The sequence below is a fragment of the Canis aureus genome, chromosome 4 (genome assembly GCF_053574225.1).
Source record: "Canis aureus isolate CA01 chromosome 4, VMU_Caureus_v.1.0, whole genome shotgun sequence".
NCBI lineage: Eukaryota > Metazoa > Chordata > Mammalia > Carnivora > Canidae > Canis > Canis aureus.
In genome coordinates, this window is record NC_135614.1 from 51,213,861 (window position 1) to 51,233,593 (window position 19,733).

At 32.7% G+C, this 19,733-nt stretch overlaps 1 protein-coding gene across 6 annotated transcripts in view; it reads left to right on the forward strand.

Moving 5' to 3' along the window:
• The window catches only part of GABRB2 (gamma-aminobutyric acid type A receptor subunit beta2), a 238,604-nt gene that overhangs the window by 22,396 nt on the left and 196,475 nt on the right, over nt 1-19,733 (forward strand). The window contains exon 1 of one of the 6 annotated variants that reach the window (XM_077895636.1): nt 6,207-6,335. The exons of the other annotated variants lie outside the window; for them this stretch is intronic. Coding sequence (XP_077751762.1) covers nt 6,327-6,335 — 9 coding nt within the window. The 5' untranslated portion in view covers nt 6,207-6,326. Of the gene's footprint in view, nt 1-6,206; nt 6,336-19,733 lie in introns of those variants that run through there. 6 annotated transcript variants of the gene reach the window in all.

Below are 19,733 nucleotides of genomic sequence, written 5' to 3' on the forward strand. Positions count from 1 at the left end.
CCTTGCTTTGCTTATTGGAAAGATTTCTTAGACGTAACTTTAATATCACATGATTTATAAACAAAAACTATGGAATGACTTGCAAAATTTCATCTTTCCTCACCTTCATTCACTTTAAATTATTATTTTTTGTCACATTAAGTTGGGATATTATTTTTTACTTTAATTTCTTTCTGTATTTTATTTGGTAATTTCAAACCGTCTCTTGATAGCTTTTTGCTTTATTTTATAAATGCCTGAATCTTTGATGAGACTTACATGTAAAAAGTTCTTTAAAAATAGTCAATTTCTTCAACATGAAAACATTTGTATTGTAACTACCTTTGTTGAATCCTTAAGGTTTCATTGTGAGGCTTCACAGATTTTTCCCTTCATCAGTAGAGATTGAGTAGCCACCTTTAGTGATAAAATGATTCTCAGAAGGGTAGGTACCTAGAGGAGAGCTCCATAAGCTTCCTGTATAAATTAATGGGTATGTTTCTGGAAAAACTATTCCTATTTAAACAAGCAGTGATGCCTTACTGTAGGCCAAATATAATCGCTGTATCTGAAGCAAAGCAGTTTGAATTGCATGATAATTGGAATGAACATATGGTGAGCCCACTCTGACTCTATATGTGTAGATGGATCAATTTCTAGTCTCTTTTCAAAGTGTTACCAGTTCTGCTGTGGCTCATGGTCTCCAGAAGGAAACCTCTGACCTGCCTATTCATGTCTTTTCTGGTGTATGTTAAAGGGTATAGTGGTTTTCAAAATAACTTAGCATCCAAACTTAACCCTTGTGTACAGACTCTGAATAGCCATCTGAACATGTTCATTACCACTTCAAAAATTCTGCCCTGAACCTACATAGAGTTCTTTATTAACCTTATAAAATTCAAAGGTAGTTGTTTTTAGGTTGGTCCTAAGAAGCTGCCACTACTGTTTTCCAAGGTGATTTGTTTCAAGAGTTAGTAAATTCCTTTACAAACTAAAATTTGATTGTGGAGTTTAGGTCAAGGGCTTGTGTTATAGATATGGCACAAAGAATTCTGATTTCATTTATAAATTTCAGTCTGTAAATGTCATTTTTTACATTTGAAAATAATGTACAGACTTTAAGATGCTTTCTCAAAATACCCAGTGACTTTATCAGTGTCCTTTTTATCAATACCTTGCACTAATCAGAGCATCTCTCTGTTATGTGGATATATTTTGAGCAAGTTTTAGAAATCTGGCTTCTGTGGTATGCAGTGTTTATGAATTTTGTGCTCTGTATAATCAAGAAGAATTTTATAGTCAAGCAGCATGACCTAAAAAGACTGGTTTTTGGTGGGATCATAGATGGCATTAAATATATTTTCTCTTTTTACAATCAAATGTACTTTCTACCATAAATTCTTGGAAAAGTTAGGGAACCTCATAGGACTTTAAGAGGCCATGAAAGACATTAGAGGTCTATCCTGACTACCTGTCCTTCAGTTAAGTTACAGCAATAGGATGGTAATATCTACAACTGCAGTTGTGTATATAAGGCCCCTTTTTTTGAATGGATTAAAACTTGGTCTTCATATTCCTTTTACTTCATTGTTTACCTCACTGGAATTTTTCTAGATCAAAAACTTGTTTTTTTCAAAGGAATTCTATCTGTTCATACTTCTTATTTTATATGGCATAATTAGAAAATAAGAAGTTTTTCCCATGTGGTGCAGAAGGGAGGGTTGGCTAAGCTCTTTTACTTAAAATATTCCTCAGTGTTCTCTCATGAACAAATCAGAAACCTTTAGTTATATTTTGTCATCAGTGCATTATTTCAATCACACTTTCCTCTCACCAAAATTTAGTTAGGGTGTATTCATTAGAATTGGCCCTATAAACCATTCTTGTGGCACTAAGGCACCATTTTATGACTTATTATGACCCATTTTGTGCAGTCTGAGCATAGAGAGTGATGCAGTTAGTGGGTCACTGCAATCACTTTAATGACCCGCCAAATTACACCGGATACCTGGAGAGGCAGTTTACATCAGTTTGCTCTCTAAGTTTTCTTCCAGGCCACAATGAAGATTAGTATTACTGACATAAAAATGTATATGGGCAACTATATATTACCCCAGCTGAGTTCAACCAAAGTCACAGCATAAAACAGTGGTTATCCACCATACTTATAAGTCAAGATGGAAGTTAGCCCCTTTAATTCTAATGCATATTCTTTCTTTAATAACTTTACCCTTTGCTGTACAAATTTAGTATCAGAAACTCAAATTTGAGTTAATCCCAGCCATAAGGATCTAGTGTTATATATCCTATCAGATACAGTTTTTTTTTTCTTGAAAGATGTTTTTGGAAGTTACAGTATTAAGACCTTTCTTGGTTTTACAGAATACATTTATGAATTTTTTTAAAAGCTTTTAAGGAATCTCTACATCCAAACATGGGGCTCGAACTTACAACCCTGAGAGCAAGAGTTGCACATTCCACCGACTGAGCCAGCCAGACACCCCTACGTTTATGAATTTTAGAACATGAAAATGGACAAAAAAAGCCAGTGTTTTCATCAGTTTCTTTTGTATTATCTAAGAAAGGGCAGCAGATAATATATCTTAACAGTGGCTAAGTTAATATTTTTATTGGAGGCCAGGAGATCTTTCGTCAGGGTCAATAATCTAACCCCGGGAGTGATGGAAGAAGGAAACTTTCATTTCTTTCAAGTATACCATAATGATAACTGCATATACTAATACTATTTATCTTGTCCCAATTCCACCTACATCCCAGCTGTCTGTGTGAAAAGTTTGGGCACAAACATCTAATAATATTTCATATAATATCCCACAACATGCCAGTTTCTGTCCTGTTAATTTATATATTCATATCAGGAATTGTCCAACCTATCAGATTCAGCTACAGAGCAGAAAAGAGCATAGCAAAATATCTGGGGAAAAATGGTGCTGCTTTATACACAAAAAAAGATTGAGACAGAAGTCTAAGTGAGCAATACATTATTGCTAGAAAAAAAAAGTAAAGACATATCAAAGACTGGGAACTAATAGAGCTGAATGGAATGTTTTTCAGTTTCTTGGGTCAGAGCTCTATTTTTATTTTTGTTACCTGGGCTATTGGTAGCAGTCCATTGTGCCTTTTTGTTTTGATTAATTGAATATGGATTAAGGAAAAACAATTTTGGAAGTTTGTAATTTCTTAGTAAGAATATTCCATGAAATGTGCTGGGCATTATATAAAGTCCATTGTGTTTAAATCTTCCTCAAAGACAAGAATCAGGTTTTCTCTTACTTTGCAAATCCTGAAGCACATATAATAGAAGAGTATGGCATATCAGAAACAGCATTACTCTTAAATATAAACAAAATAGCTGAATTCCAGTTTATTTGGTCCCTTATTAATTATATGTATGTGTGAAGCCCTGTGGGGAGTCTTCACTGTATTTCTTATCTTCACTTTCCTTTTCCTTAGTTTGGACACAGAAATGATTACCACTGGATGCTGTGATAAAATCATGTATGTCTTTTGCAGAAACCATGGTATCCATAGTGATTACGAAGAAGGCTTTAGAAATCATGCAAAACAGAGATAATAATATTTACTTCACAAAGTTGTGAGAATTAAGTAAAAGAGTATATAAAGCCCTTACTGAAGTTTCAGGCCATATACTAAGCACTCAATAAATATTAGCTAAAGTGTTAAACAGTATAAATGGCAAACGGAGATAAAATCAATCAACAAAAATAAAAAACTTCTTATTTATTTAAGTCTTATTATATGAAAGTTATGCTAATAAGGACTTTCTTACAGATGAGAGAAGTAGGAATGAGAGATAAAATACAATACACTCAACTAGCAAATCTAGGGTCAAGATTCAAAGTCTTGCAAATGATACTCCAAAGTCTGTGCTTATTTTCTGTAGTGGCTGCCTCTTGACAAACCTCCATGAAGTAGCAGGCAGGAAAGCGACCATAGAATTTGTCAATGCCAGGTTAGTCATACACTGACTTCCTCACACCTTTCTAGTGTGGCATGCTGTTTGTTCTTTTGTCCTACCTAAATTATAATGTACGTTTTTGATACCTGTTGATTAGTCCATAAACTGAAGCTAAACATGTTTTCTTACCTATAAAACAAATATGCTGATGATGTTTTGAAACTAATTGAGAATTACATTTTTACTATCTTAGAAATAATCTTAAAGAATTATAGATACAGAGTAGGAATTCACAATTTTGTTGTTGTCATTAACAAGAAAGGGAGAAATTCCTTTATCAGCTCTTTAGCATGTGCTTCTAACTTTTAATTCTAAGAAGCTTAGTTAATGCATTTGCATGGTAATTAAAAATCAGTGACGTTTAAAGGAACTTAAACCTAGTGTGGAATTAATGGGATATGTGAAGCATACAGGAACTTAAATATTTTGTTTGGATAATTAAACTGCTTAGAAAAAATGAAAACAGGAAAATCTCTAGTAAAATTGAGTTTCTCACAGCTTTACTTATATGCAATTCATTCATTTTCCAAATTAAAAAGATCTATTTTGTAAATTGTCTCCTGGGTAGAGTGGTATATATTTTCTAATAATAGACTCATATTGCTGAAAACAAATATTTATTTTAGTGGGGTCTTTTTTACATTATTCTAATTTCCTTTCCATTCACATTTAGTCAAAATGTTAAATAACTGATGGTAGGAATATTTTTAATGAAAAAAAATGATGACAAAGAATAGATTGACTTCATAGACTAAGTTTATTTTCCCTAACATGGTCTTTTTTTTTTTTATCTAAGCCATATTTCAAGTGAACTCAGTAGCTGTTGAAATTAACTGATATAAATGAATATACTATTATTACATACAGCAGTATCAACAAATACGGATCAATGATATTGTAACGGCTAATTTTATGTGTCAACTTGACCCTGGCTAATACAAGTATTCTAACTACTCCTTAATGAGAACTTGCTGTAAGGCTTTGTGTTAACATATATTTTCTTAAAAAGTAATTAATGATTATGAGGCTAGGGTATATTTAATGTGAAGAAACTAGAGATTAGAAAGCGTAACCAATCTTCTAAACTCACACATCTCATGAATGATAAAGACTGGTTTGATTCAAAATTCAAGCTAAGGTTTGGGATGACTAGAATGCAGAGTAGTATGTGGACGTCAGTCTTGGCTGGGGAATCTGGGAGACCTCAGCAGGGGAGAGTTGTCCAAAGGGCCATTGTTCTACTGTGGCTAGATCTACTGTACCTAGAGTTCATAATCAGTGCCTGTTATTTCTCATGCCTACTGAGAACCATTTTGGGGCAGTTATAGCTTACAAGAATGATTCCTTTAAAAATGTATATACTTTTTTGGGCTCCTGGGTGGCTCAGTTCTTTGGAGGTCTGCTTTTGGATCAGGTCATGATCTCAGGGTCCTGGGACTGAGCCACTCCTCTATCAGGCTCCCTGCTCAACAGGGAGTCTGCTTATCTCTCTCCTACCTGCCCTCTCTCTCTCTCTCTCTCTAAAATAAATAAATAAAATCTAAAAAAAAGTGTATATGCTTTAATGATAAAGAGAAGACAAAAGAATTTACTTTCTCTTTCTTGTTTTCATCTATTTATTCAACAAATACTCACTAAGCATTCATTCTAGGATAAACATTCTTCTATGTATTTCATATTTTAAGGAGATAAAAAGATGAATGAAACAGACCATATCTTTCATCTTATGTGCTACTTCTATAGGAGACAAACAATAATCAAGTGAACATGCAAATAAGAATATTACACAGTCTGTGAAGGCAGTAAACAGAATATGGAAGTGATGGGTATGATGAGAGAGAAGCTTACCAGTGGAGGGACTGTTTTGAAACAGGGGTTGGATTTCTAAAGAAGTTGCATTTAAGCTTGTAATAAAGAATAAGAGGAAGCTACTCTTGGGAAGTGTTGAGGGAAGAGTATCCAAAACCCTGGTTAGATAATCAGCAAACACATTTGCAACCGTTTAAGCAAAAGTGTCAGGTGATGAGCACATCACTGTGCTGTGGGGAGCTGTGATTATAAAGTTCTGGAATGAAATCACACTTGGCTAATATTTTTGGCAAGAGAAGAGTATAACTATATGAAAAATATTTGCTTTCTTGCTCCAGATGAAATGGAGCCAAAATTGTGTGACTTTAAAATGAATTTGTCTTTGAAGAAGCAATCAAATGATGAAGAAGCCAGATTTTGGTAACATATAGGTTATCTCCAGCTTCACTGTAGTTAGCATTTCCAGTGTGATTTTTTTGTTGTTGCTGTTGCAATTTCTTTCCATTGGTAGTCAGTTTTAGTTGGGATCTATGGACACATGTTACAGGTGAGAGTAGTAGAGATTTTCTCTAACTCCTAGCATGTAAATAAATAAATAAATCCTAGTAGGTTACTATAAAATCCTGTTTTAAATTTGTTCTGTTTGGTGATATTAATCATTGGTTTTTCAAAATAAATATTTTAAAAACCTATGCTAAAAATAGTATTTGGATATATTTCTTATGCTAAAATATTATTTTGCATTTGTGGCTTTGTTGGAATCTATCACTTTTTAACTGAAATGACAGCAAGTTTGTTTGTTTTGTTTTAATTAGTAGCTTAGTAAGGATAACTTATGTAGTATGTACCTGGGTAGTGGGTGTTATGAATGTTTCAATGTTTTATACTTATCCATATTTTTAAAGGTTTTTCCAAAATGTGTACTTTATAGTCTGAAAAGGATATACCTTGGGATTAAAATTCAGTTGTTTTATACAATATATAATTCTTTTTGTGTAAGAAAAGAGCAAGATTTTCCAAAAGTATTGATTTGTCTTTTGAAGTTTCTTATGCCTTTGATTTTGGTGTAGATTAGTATGGAACCTCTGCCATCAGACCAAATCTATTCAGGAGAATTAGCCCTATGATCATATAATTAGTATATATGTGAGGTTGCTGCTTTCTCAATTATTGTGGACTAGCCCTTTTGTTTTACTATGAAACTAACTATGATATGGTAAAATAACTGATTGTTACCATAACCTGTTTATCATTATCCTGACTACTGTGGTGTGGAAAGAATATGGTTGTGAGCCTCTAGCAATTATGGATAAAGCCTTAAAAGACCAAAGAAATATAATAGAAGATTTAAAAAAATGGAGATACTAAAATCATCATAAAAAGTTAATTTTTCTTCCTCCTTGCCTTCTTTCCATAATGCTTTTTTTTTTTTTTTTAATAAAGCCTAAGTGGTAGACTTAACATTGGGTTGTTTGGTATATTGATAGATATGCAAGAGAAAAACACCCCACATTATCCCCTAGACTAGAGTAGCAATCTAGGCTTAAATAATTAAAAATCACAGATACTATGTAACAAAATAACTTTTTAAAGAGTTTAGTGGGATAATTTTATTCTTTTCATTTATGCTAAAAAGAATTTTCTGTGAAGGTAAAGGTCAGCTAGATCTTAAGTAGTTATAATAAACAAGCTTTATAAAAAAGATCATGCTAGTCAAAATGTGAAGAAAGGAATGAAACTTGAGGCTGGACGGGATGTAGGAAGTAAAACAGAAGGTTAAGCAGAGGAGATGGCAATTTTCCTTAGGACAGTTACAGTGGGATATAGAGGAGGGGCTTATATTCATCCACTGAGTTGTTCTGGTTGGATAATGTCAGTGTTCTGACTGTTCAGTTTACTTACCATACTGGGTATAATATCTTAACAGTGATGCATGGGAGGTGGGGTGATATGGGAATGACATGAAGTGAGGATTGAGAAAAAGGAGTCAGAGTGAAAAAGATAGACATGTAAACAAATAGTGTAATACAGTGCTACAAGTGTGGTAATCGACATGGCTATATATAAGATGGAGCTGTTTCTAAGGAGAGAATGATTCACTCTATGAGGATGTCAGAGAAGACTTTTTAGAGATTGTGATGCCTGAGCTGATTTTTCTCATGCAAAAGAATGGGATATAGGCTTTTCAGGCAAAAGAAACAGCATATGCCAAATTTTCAAGTAATAAAACTGAATGTGATGTTCAAGGACATATATATGGATTGATACTGCTAGACTGTAGTGCACAAAATGCGAAGGCATGGTAGAGATATTACTGGAAAGCTATTTTATCCTGCAAAACATTGGAATGCATGGAAATCATTGAAGTTCACTCAGCTAATCATATTTAATATATGCTTTGTATCTGATATTGTACTGGTTTTGAGGGGACGTTAGTCAAAGAGTGAATTGTCCATGCTATGTTTTACATCTATTATTTTGAGACTAATGCAAAGTGAATGAAATAAGAGAGATCTAGTACTCCATTTATGTAGTATTGCCTCATTTCATTATATAGCTATCTGTAATGGAGTTAAGTATTACTTGTTCAAAAAGGATCCACAAAGCCTATCCAAAGAGAATAGCTTAAAGGAAATTAGGTTGTTCTGGCAAATTAATTCTACCTTATTTATACAATGGTGGTTTACAGATTTCTATGACTTATTTTTATGATATTGGGAGAAAATGTAATGATTCTGTGGTCATGTACAAAGATGATCATAAATATGATGTGTGAAGCCAATTAAGAATAAGAGATAGAATAATTTGGCCTACACTATTATGCATCAGTGGCAGGGCAAGATATTGTACACTTACCCTTTTACCTACTAAGTATATTCTTCAGGTTTTTACATAATTGCCTCCTTCTTGTAGAAACTATAGGTACAGTCGTATTTTTTTCTTTAGAAACCTGGACAGTTTATTTTCCTTATTGTGAATTTAATTAAACATTACCTATCATAGTTTATTTTAATGTCCTTCTGCTTGCTAAAGTGACAACTTGAAAGGAGGGGTGTTGTCTTAACCCACTTTTTGGCACGATAGTGCCATAGTCAGTGTAGTAGTCATTTTGGATCAGAGAAATTGGATTCAGATCCTAGCCACTATCTTTCAAGCCTCATCAATAAAATGGGGACAATACTGTTACCCATCTTAATAGAGTCTTTTTTAAAAAGATTTTATTTATTTGAGAGGGCAAGAGTGAGAGAGATCACAGAAAGAGAGGAAGAGAGAGAAGCAGACTTGCCGCTGAGCAAGAAGCCCAATGCAGGGCTTTATCTCAGGATCCTGAGATCATGACCTGAACCAAAGGCAAATGCTTAACTGACTGAGCCACCCAGGCGCCCCTTAATATAGTCTTTATTTATCAATTGTCTTCCTCTTGTAGAGTGTAAGCTTTAAGAGAACAAAGAATTTGGGGCGCCTGGGTGGCTCGGCCAGTTAAGTGACCAACTCTTGATTTTCGCTTAGGTCATCAATCTCAGGGTTGTGGGATCAAGCCTTCTGTGGGGCTCTGCACTCAGCAGGGAGTCGATTTGAGGTTGTCTTCCTCTCCCTCTGTTCCCCCCCGCCCTGCTTGTGTGCTCTCTCTCTCTCTAAAAAAATGAATCTTTAAAAAAGAGAGAGAGAACAAAGAACTTGACATCTAGTTTAGTTTGTCTCCAGTGTCTAGAACATTGCTTTACACAATAGAAGTTCTTAATGAATGTTTGTGGAATATATGTATTAATAGATAGCATATATAGCTATATAAAATTTTTGTGAGGGCTAAATAAGTTTGAATCTATTAATTTTTTAGCATAGTATCTCTCATAGAATAGGCATTTAGTAATATATACATATATAAATTTTTTTACTAAATAGCTAGTATTAAAACAACATTTATCTTAAAACGGTATTTGAACATTGTTGTTCAAATCTTTTTGTATACATCTTTCCTTGTATAAATACCCAGTACTAGGTGAGATTAGTGGGTCTTGTGTAGATGTTTAACTATAAGAAACTGGCCAACTCTTTTCCAAAGTAGTTATTTCATTTTACACTTCCACCAGCAGTGTATGAAAATTTGGGTTGCTCCATATCCTTGCCAATCGTTGGTGTTGTTCTTTATAAATTTAGCCATTCTAGTGGGGGTGTAGTGGTATCTCATTGTGGTTTCAATTTGCATTTTCTCTGATGACTAATGCAGTTGAGCAATTTTTCATATGCTTATTGGCCGGTTTGCATATCTTCTTTTGTAAAATGTCTGTTTTAGTCTTGTTCATTTTTAGTTGGGTTGTTTGTCATTTTATTATTGAGTTGTAGCACTTATGGATCTACATTCTGGGTACAGTCCCTTACAAGATTGTCTCTATCTCTATCTCTATCTCTGTCTCTGTCTCTGTCTCTATCTATCTTTATCTCTATCTCCATCCCTATCTCTATATCTATCTCTTTTTTTATCTCCATCTCTATATATAGTTTTTCCTCCGAGCCTGTGGTTTGCCTATTCATTTTCATAACAACCTTTTTTCCCCTTCAGTAATTTTATTTCAAAATAATTTTAGATTTACAGAGGAGTTGCAAAGATAGTACAGAGAGTTCCCAAATACCCTCCCCCTAGCTTTGTCTATTGTTAACATCTTACATAACATTTATCAAAACTAAGAAATTAACATTGGTACAATACTATTAAATAAACTACAGACTATTCAGATTTTCCTAGTTTTTCCACTAATGTCCTTTTTCTGTTTCAGAATCCAATCCAGGATACCATATACATCTAGTTTTCATTTCTCTTCCAGTCTGTGACAGTTTCCTGGGCAGGTCCTGTCTTTTATGACCTCAAAAATCTTTAAAAGTCCAGTAATTTATTTTTTAGAATATGCCTCAGTTGGATTTAACAGGTTTTTTGTTTTGTTTTGTTTTATTTTGTTTTGATTGAGCAGAATCTTTAAAACTTTCAATGGAGTTCAATTTGTCAATGTTTTCTTACCTATTTTATGTTTTCTGTATCCTATTCAAGAAACCTCTGGATGTCCAAGTTTACAAAGATATTCTATATTTTCTTAGAAGCTTTGTAGTTGTGGCTTTTGTGTTTAGGTCTATGATCCAAGTTAAGTTAATATCTAAGGATTGAGATAAGAGATCAAAGTTCTGTTTTTTTAATGGATAATTAATTAGTTTTCCAACATTGCCTATTTAAAAGATTGACCCTTTTTCATTGTATTGCTATGATGCCATTGTTAAAAAATATGCAAGTATGGGTCTATTGCTGGATTCTAGTCTGTTTCATTGCTCTGTTTGTCTCTTATGCTGATATTGTAGCTTTAGATCAGAGGTATATAAACATTTTCTTAAAGGGCCAGGTAGTATTTTAGATTTGCTGGATATAAGATCTCTCTTAAAATTACTCAGTTCTGTTGTAGCATAGATAATAGGCAAGTAAATTGCTTTTGCTATGTTTCACTAGAATTTTATTTACAAAAACAAGCAGCCAGCCTATGGACTGTATTGTTGGTTTCTATTTCAGAGTAAGATTCGAAATCAAGTAATGTAAGTCCTCCCGATTTGGTTTTGCTTTTCCTTAGTTGTTGTGGTTATTCTAGGTCCCTTGTAGGTTTATGTAAATTGTGAAATAAGCAATTAATTTTGAAAACAATACCTGTTGAAAGATTTATTTTTATTGCATTGAATTTATAGACCAATTTGGGAAGAATTGACATTCTTAACAGTATTTTGTCTCCCAGTTCATGAGCATGATGTATTTTTTCATTGATTTAGGTCTTTTCTAATTTATTTAATAAATGTTTGTATAGAGGTATTATAGATGATTTGTTAAAATGTTTCCTAAGTATTTTTGTGGTTTTGAAGTTTTTATAAATGATATGAACTAATTTAGTTTGCAGTTTCACTACTATGAATCTGTGAGCTTCCTAAATTCCTTAGTGATCATAGTACATTTGTTTGTTTTCTTAGAGTTTTCTATGTACATAATTATCTCGTCTATGAATAAAGACAGTTATCTGTCTTCCTTTCTAATCTTTATGGTTTTCCTTATTTATTATAGTGGCTTTGATTTCCAATAAATTATTGAATAGAAGTAGAAGTGATGATAGCAGGGAATCTAGCTTTGATTCTGATCTCAGAAGGAAATAAATATATTTCTTAATATTAAGTATGATATTATTTTCAAATTCTTCAGAGATATCTTTTATTGGAATAAGGATGTTCCCTTCTATTTCTAATTGTAGAAATAGGTTTTTAAAAAATCATGCATGGGTGTTGAATTTTGCCATATACTTTTTCTGAGCCTAATAATACAATCATATTATTTTTCTTTTATATTATGTTAATAAGTAGGAGAAATATATTGATTTATTTTAAAATATTAATGCATGTTGACATGCCTAAGATAAACTCCATTTGATCATGCTGTATTATTCTTTTAAATTATTTGCTAATTTTTTCAAAGGATTTTGGTGTCTAAGTTTATGTGGCATGGAAAATAGGTATATAATTTTCTTTACTTGTAATATCCTTTTCTTGTTTTGGCACCAAGGTTACATTGGCTTCAGGACAGGACTTGGGAATGTTGATCTAATCATTTTTGAAGTTGTGTAAAATTTGTAACATTTCTTCTTTGTATTTGATAGTACTCACGAGTGGAGCCATCTGGGGCTATAAGGCTTCTTTATTTGCAAAAACTTTCATTACGAATTATTTTTATTTTATAGTTCTTGGGAATTTCTTGTATCATTTTTATGAGTTGTGTCAATCAATGAATTTATCCCCCTTTATCTAATTTGGAAAATGTGTGCACATAAAGTTGTTCATTGGATTTCTTTTTTTTTTTCTTTCTAATGCCCTGAGGCTTTGTACTGATATTCCCTTTGGCATTTCAGATACTGGTTTGTATTTTCTCTGTATCTTCTCTCTCTCCCTCCTTCCTTCCCTCATTAATGTGGCTAAAAGTTTATCAATTTAATAGATATTTTCAAAGAATCTGCTTTTGGTCTAATCACTTTTTCTCTTATATTTATTAATTCTTTCCTTCTACTTTGTGCTTGACTTGTACTTGTTTTTATAATTCCTTACAGTGATCCTTATGTTATTAGATTTAACTATTCTTCTTTTTAAATATAGGCATATAAAGAGCTATGAATTTCTCTATAAACATTATTTAAGCTGCATCCCACAAATTTTGAAATGTTATGTTTTTGTTATTCAATTCAAAATATTTAAATATTCCTTGTGATTGCTTAAGTCATTCATGAGTTACTTAAAATTATTTTGTTTAATTTGTGTGGTTTCCATGGTTTTCTTTATTGTCATTGTTACTGAAATCTAGATTGATTCCAGTGTTGTTAGAAAACATACTATATATATATGACCTCAATCCTTATAAATTTTTGAACTTATTGAATGTCCTAGCATATAGTTTATCTTAGTGAATATTCCCTGTACACTAGAAAATTATGTGTATTCTTCTGTATGGGTACAGTGTTCTATAAATATTAGCTAGGTTATTTGGTATGTAGAGTCAATCACGTCTTCATTGTCCTTGATATTTTGGTCTACTTTATCCATCAACTACTGAAAGAAGGCTGTTAAAATTTCCAACCATAATTGTGGATTTAGTCTGTTTCTCCCCTTAGGTCTGTCAGTTTTTGCTTCATGTTTTCAAAGTTCTGTAATGAGATGTATGTGCATTTCATGTTATATCCTCTGATGAATTTGTGCTTTTTTTAGGACATTCCCTCTTGATAGTCATGTTCTTTGTCTAGAAGTCTTATTTGTCAGTTGTTAATGTTTTCACTCTAGTTTTCATGATTAGGTTTAGAACTGTGTGTGTTTGTATATTCATATATATATATATTCATTTTTTGTACCTTTCTGGATCTTTATATTTAAAATGTATCTCTTATGAACAGTGTATATTTGTGTCTTTTTTTTAAAGCCAGTTTGATAGTGTCTCTCATATAAATGGAGTAAGTGCCTTACTCCATTTATATCTTCATTTAATATACCTATTGAAATATTTGAGAGGTTAAATAAATCATCTTGCTATTTCCATTCCATTTGTCCCATTTGCCTTTTTGTTCATTTTTCCATTCTTTCCTGCCACATTTTGGATTTATTGAATATTTTTTAAAATTTTTCTTCTCTTTTTCAATTCTAGGATCTTTATTTGATTTAAAAAAAAATGATTTCTATATCTCTGATGAGATTTCCTATGTTTACTTATTGTACACAGCTTTTACTTTAAATCCATGAAAATATTTATAAGTTTTTTTTAATGTCCCTCTCTAAGTATACCAAAATACTCCCCCTACAAAAAACAAACAAACAAACAAACAAACAAAAACAAATAAAAACAACCCTTGGTCTTCTTTTACTGACTTTTTCTCTCTTGTTTATCAGTCACCTTTTCTTTTTTTTTTTTTTTAGTCTAGTAATTGTTGAATGTATGCTGAACTTTTGTAATTCCACATTATCAAGAATTTGTTTTTTTCCTTATCTAAAATTTGTTGAGTGTTGTGATAGGTAGTTACTTTAGTGGTGGGTTAGTTTGATCTTAGTAAGACTTGCTTTTAGGCCCTTTTTTTTTTTTGCTACAATAACCTGACTCCTAAGAAATGGCCTTTCTGAGTCTTAACTGAATGACCAGAGTGTCTCTCTGGTGTTTGTTCTCTGGATTGCTGGAGGTCCAGTGTCTGCAATCACCGTATAACACCTATAAAATTCCTAGATCCTCAGCTCACAGATGCCCCAAAATTATTTTCTTCAGGGCCTTAGAGAGTTTTACCCTATTCTAGCACTGTTTAGCATTTGGCCACTTTTACTAAAAACTCCTATGGAGATTACTGGAGTTTCTTCTCTGTGTAATTCTCTCTTCTCTGGTACTCTACTTAGTACGTTGCCCCACAAATTTCAGCCTCTTTACCAGCCCCAAGTCTTGATACCCGTTTCTTCTACTTACCAGACTACTGCTCCCTATTTAAAATATACTTCTGTCTACTGTGCTTTGAACAGTGCTTCTAGGCAGGAGGTTGTGGCGCTTGTGAACCTCACTACCTACATTTACTTTCAAGGGTCACAGCCCTCTGCTGTATTATGTTCAATACCAGAACACAGCTAACATGGTTGATTTATATATTTTATCTGGGTTTACAATTATTTACAGCAGTCACTAAAGGGAGGAGGAACATGAAGTATGGAAATGTTAGTCTTATAACGGTCAGTCTTCATAGCCAGAACCAAGAGTTAGAGATAGGTTTTAATCTCATCTTGCTTATCAAGAAATCTTTTTTCTTAAAGTTTTTAATTTATTTGACAGAGAGAGAGAGCACAAGCAGGGGGAGTGGCTGGCATAGGGTTAGGGAGAAGCAGGCTCCCCATGGAGCAGGGAGCCAATGTAGGGCTTGACCCTAGGACCCCTGGATCATGATCTGAGCCAAAGGCAGTAGCTTAATTGTCTGAGCCACCCAGGCACCCCACCTAGCATTTTTTTCAGTTGTAAAGAAGAAACATAAATATCCAGATTTGATATGTGCACAGATCACCTATAAGAAAATCAGGATCAAAAAAAAAAAAAAAAAGAAAGAAAGAAAATCAGGATCATTCCGTTCATTCATTTGGATGTACATGTGTGCATTTCATATCTGTTCTAATAAACAACTTGTCTCTTTCTTGGTGACTTCATTGAATACTGAAAATGCTGATATTTTAAGCAGTCTGTATACTTTTGTTTATCATCATTTGCACTGAAATATATGTACATCTATAGTGTAGTGAAGTTTATTATACCAAAATACTTTTTCTACTGTTTTATATTCTTATTTATATCATATTTTCTCCATCAATATGATGAAGTTACACTGAAGTTTCCATAACACAATGGAAATATAAATAATATTACCAATTATAAAAAATACAAGGCATTTTATATTAAATATGCTGACATGTTTATGTATAAGAATAAAATATAAAATATAAACATAAAATAACTATAAATAATTGTAGTTATTTGTATATAATTTTTATATTATAGATGAATTTTATGCATGTATATAAAATAAATTTAACAATAATATATTTAAGATATTTTATATATATTAATTATTTAACATGTTGCTTCAGCTTTCTTTTTTTCAAGATTTATTTATTTATTTGAGAGAGAGAAAGTGAGCACAAGCTGGGTAGAGGCAGAGAGAAAGAATATCCAAGCAGTTTCCTGCTGAGCACAGAGCGTCAATTCGGGGCTGGATCTCACAACTGATAAGATCAGGACCTGAGCCAAAACCAAGAGTTGGACACTTAAGTGCAACTAGCCATGCAGGCATCCCACTCCAGCACTTTTTTTAGTTCTGGAAAAGAAGAAATAGATATATATCCAGATTGGATGCATGCAGATATCCCCTATAAGAAAATCAGGATCAATGTCAAGTAAATATAATAGATTATTCTTGGAAAATACACCAGATACCAGTGAAATACGAGAAAGTATAGCAGTAATTTAAGACTGAATACTTCAATTGGTACATCTCTAAAACTGAGCTATTAGCATTGAAAAATAAAAGTATAATTTGGTCACTATTTTTTAAATTGTCAAAAGGGAGAGTGAAATAGTTAAACATTTTCTAAAATAAAGCACTCAAAAGACTACTGTGATTTAAAATGGATAGTGGAAAAAAACCTGTCTGTTTAAAAATCTGTAGTTGGAAGGTAATTAATTCCACCTTGCTCAAGGCACATTATTTTCTGTTTCTTTGAATACCATTCACAACACTCTGTGTGTGTGTGTGTGTGAGAGAGAGAGAGAGAGAGAGAGAGAGAAAGATTTGGCACCAAAAAGAATTTTTAAAAGAAGCTTAGGTTTCTCTTGGGGAGCAAATCTCATACATGTACTTAGCTTTTTGTGTTTTCTTCTTGATTTCAAGATAGTTTTGTAATTTTTTCAATGAACTTCCAATATATATTTTCTTCACAGGACCACTTATTCAAGAACTTTTAAGGGGTTTCACTAAGCACTGAAAATTTACTTATTATTTAATACATCCCATGTACTGAATGATACATGCCCATTTTAAAATAAATATATCAGAAAAAGTTGATTAAAAATAATAATTTGAGATTAAAAGATTTAGAGAAATTGTGTTACCTTGCCTAATATGTTTGGAAACATCTTTAAATTACATAAAGCCTAAATAGAAATCACTGATTCATAATTTCCTTTGAATTAGATGGATTTTTGCTATTTCAATATGAGTCTATAATTATTGAAGGCTTAAGGGGGATCCATGCTAATAATAGTTTGATATCATTCAAAAAGGGTTATAAAGTAGAAAAATGGAAAGGAACATATATCAAGGACAACAGCAACCAAAAACAAGCAAAACAAAACGTCTGCTCACCAACTACCAATTAAGGATTACCCCCAAAAAGTCACTTTATATACATTTACCAATTAATCCCCACGACAATCCTAGTATATCCATTTTACAAATGGAGCCTCATTTACCAGGTCCCTAAACCCATATTCTTTCTATTACTTCGCATTGACTTCAAGGTTATTTATTCCAGACCTTTTGTTTTATATATGGGTGGGGTGGGAGGGGAGGAAACAACTAACCAAACACACAGAAAACAGAAACTAAGAGTCCCAGAAAGATATTTAGTTTGCTTAATTAAAGACAGATAACAAGTAGTAGCCTGGATATTCAGTCCCGGATCTCCTTAGTGTTTGTGTTTGTAGCAGACTCAACAATATTATCCTGAGTGATAAAACCCATCTTTCGAAATTAACCACAGGAGAACTTACACATTTAAATTTTTAAAAATCTGCAGTTTTCCATGCACAAGATTCCCAAGTCTTTCAGTTTGTGAATTTGCACCACTTGCCTTGTTGTAGTATTGTTTTGGATGATTTCTTTTTTTCTTTTTTTTTTTTTTTTCACTGCTGTCCTAGCTAGTAGACTTAGGATTTGAACCATGAAATCAATTTTCCTCATCATAGACTAAGAAGAGCTACAGGTTATAGTACTTTATTAAAAAATGTTTAATAGAGATAAGCAAAGCAATCAATGAGCTTTTATGTTCATTTTGTATTTGTATTCCTTTCCTCTCTCCTACCTGGAAGGAAGATAAATACTTGGCCTGTTCATGCTTCTCTTTTATCCCACCTATCCAGTGGTCATTGTGATAAATAGGTTAAAAATATTCTCCAGATGGTTCTTATATTAGTAAAAAATATATTTTGTTATATTTTAATATTTGCCTAGTTGATTGTTTTCAAAATGTTACGTAGTTATTTAAAGATAGTAATGGCAATGCCTGAAGAGAGGCTGATAATTCCATTATTTAGAGGTAGTTCCATTCTCTGTATTTTGCTAATTTCAACTACCCATCAAAATCATGAATTATTAAATGTTGAGAAGTTAAGTAAGGAAGTTTCAATGCCTATAAGGGCCCATAGAAGATTAAGTAATTAGCTTATTCCCCTTATTTTACAGATGAAGAAATGCTACGTACTTTGTAGGCCTCTAACATAATTCAATTTCAGTTAAAAAATACTAATCTGTTCCCTATTTTTATTTTTATTTATTTATTTTTTAAAATATTCTATTTATTTATTCATGAGAGACAGAGAGAGAGAAAGAGAGAGAGAGGCAGAGACACAGGCAGAGGGAGAAGCAGGCTCCATGCAGGGAGTCCAACGCGAGACTTGATCCCAGGACTCCAGGATCACGCCCTGAGCCGAAAGCACGCACTCAACCCCTGAGCCACACAGAGATCCCCTGTTCTCTATTTTTAATATGAGATTCTATTCTCCTCACATTTGGCCAGCATTTATTGTTGGTAATGTGGGCCTCAGAAAGCGGCGCATGCTTTTTCTCCCAAATAAGAGAACTGATACTTACTCCGTATTTTTGAATATTATTTTTTGATAATTTGAATAATTTTTTAATAATATTCGAATTATTTTTGAAATATAGTAATTGATAGGTATTATTGGAGAAAGATTAATTAATGCATAAACTTTGAAAAATGATACCTACAAAAGGAATCTAATAGATTACTGTCCTTGATTTGGAGAGTGGAGAGTTTTTAACCAAAATTTAATTTTATTGTAGCTCCAGAGTATCAGAGCCAGTAAAAATACAGGAACATGATACTTTTGGTCTTTTTTTTTTTTTAATTCAGTGACATTAGTGCCATTTAAGTATAGCTAAAAGAAATGATGTAAAACTAAATAATTTTCTGTCCTAACTTAGGACAGAAAAAAAAAAATCTATCCTAACTCTTTATGAAAGGAATAGCAGTGATTCCTCAGAGATACCAAGGAGAGTCCCTGATCTGAGGAGAGTTAACTTAATATGCTTATGTAATACACAGTTTTTGCTATGTGAATACTTAAGAGGATCAATTATGATATATTTTAAGGCATCCATTTCAGTCAGACTTCTATATTTGTATCTCTTGGATCTGACTCATGGTGAAAACATGCTCAAAGATCCATGCAAAGCATTCTAAATTTCATAGTTAAATTAGTATTTCCCATATGCAATAAAGTAGCATTTTCATGACTGCACTACTTTGCAGTAGCTTTTCAAAGAAAATTAGGGGTGAAGCTATGTTTATCCTCTTTATTTCCAAAAGTTGATTATTATTTCCAAATGTTTCTCTAAGAAACATCTCTAAACATCCCAAAATAAACCTCTCAATATCTCATATTGCAAATAGGAAATCTTTAAATAATCTTGAATTTGACCGAGAGACCCAAGGAAAGGAAATTTTCTTCCGAGGACATATAGGCGAGGGATAGCTGCTCTCCAGGACAGAGGCAGAATCTTAGGAGGCTTCCTGACTCAGGATCAGTGTGAGGACATGCTAGCAGCCCAACTGGAGAGGGAATAGAATAAGT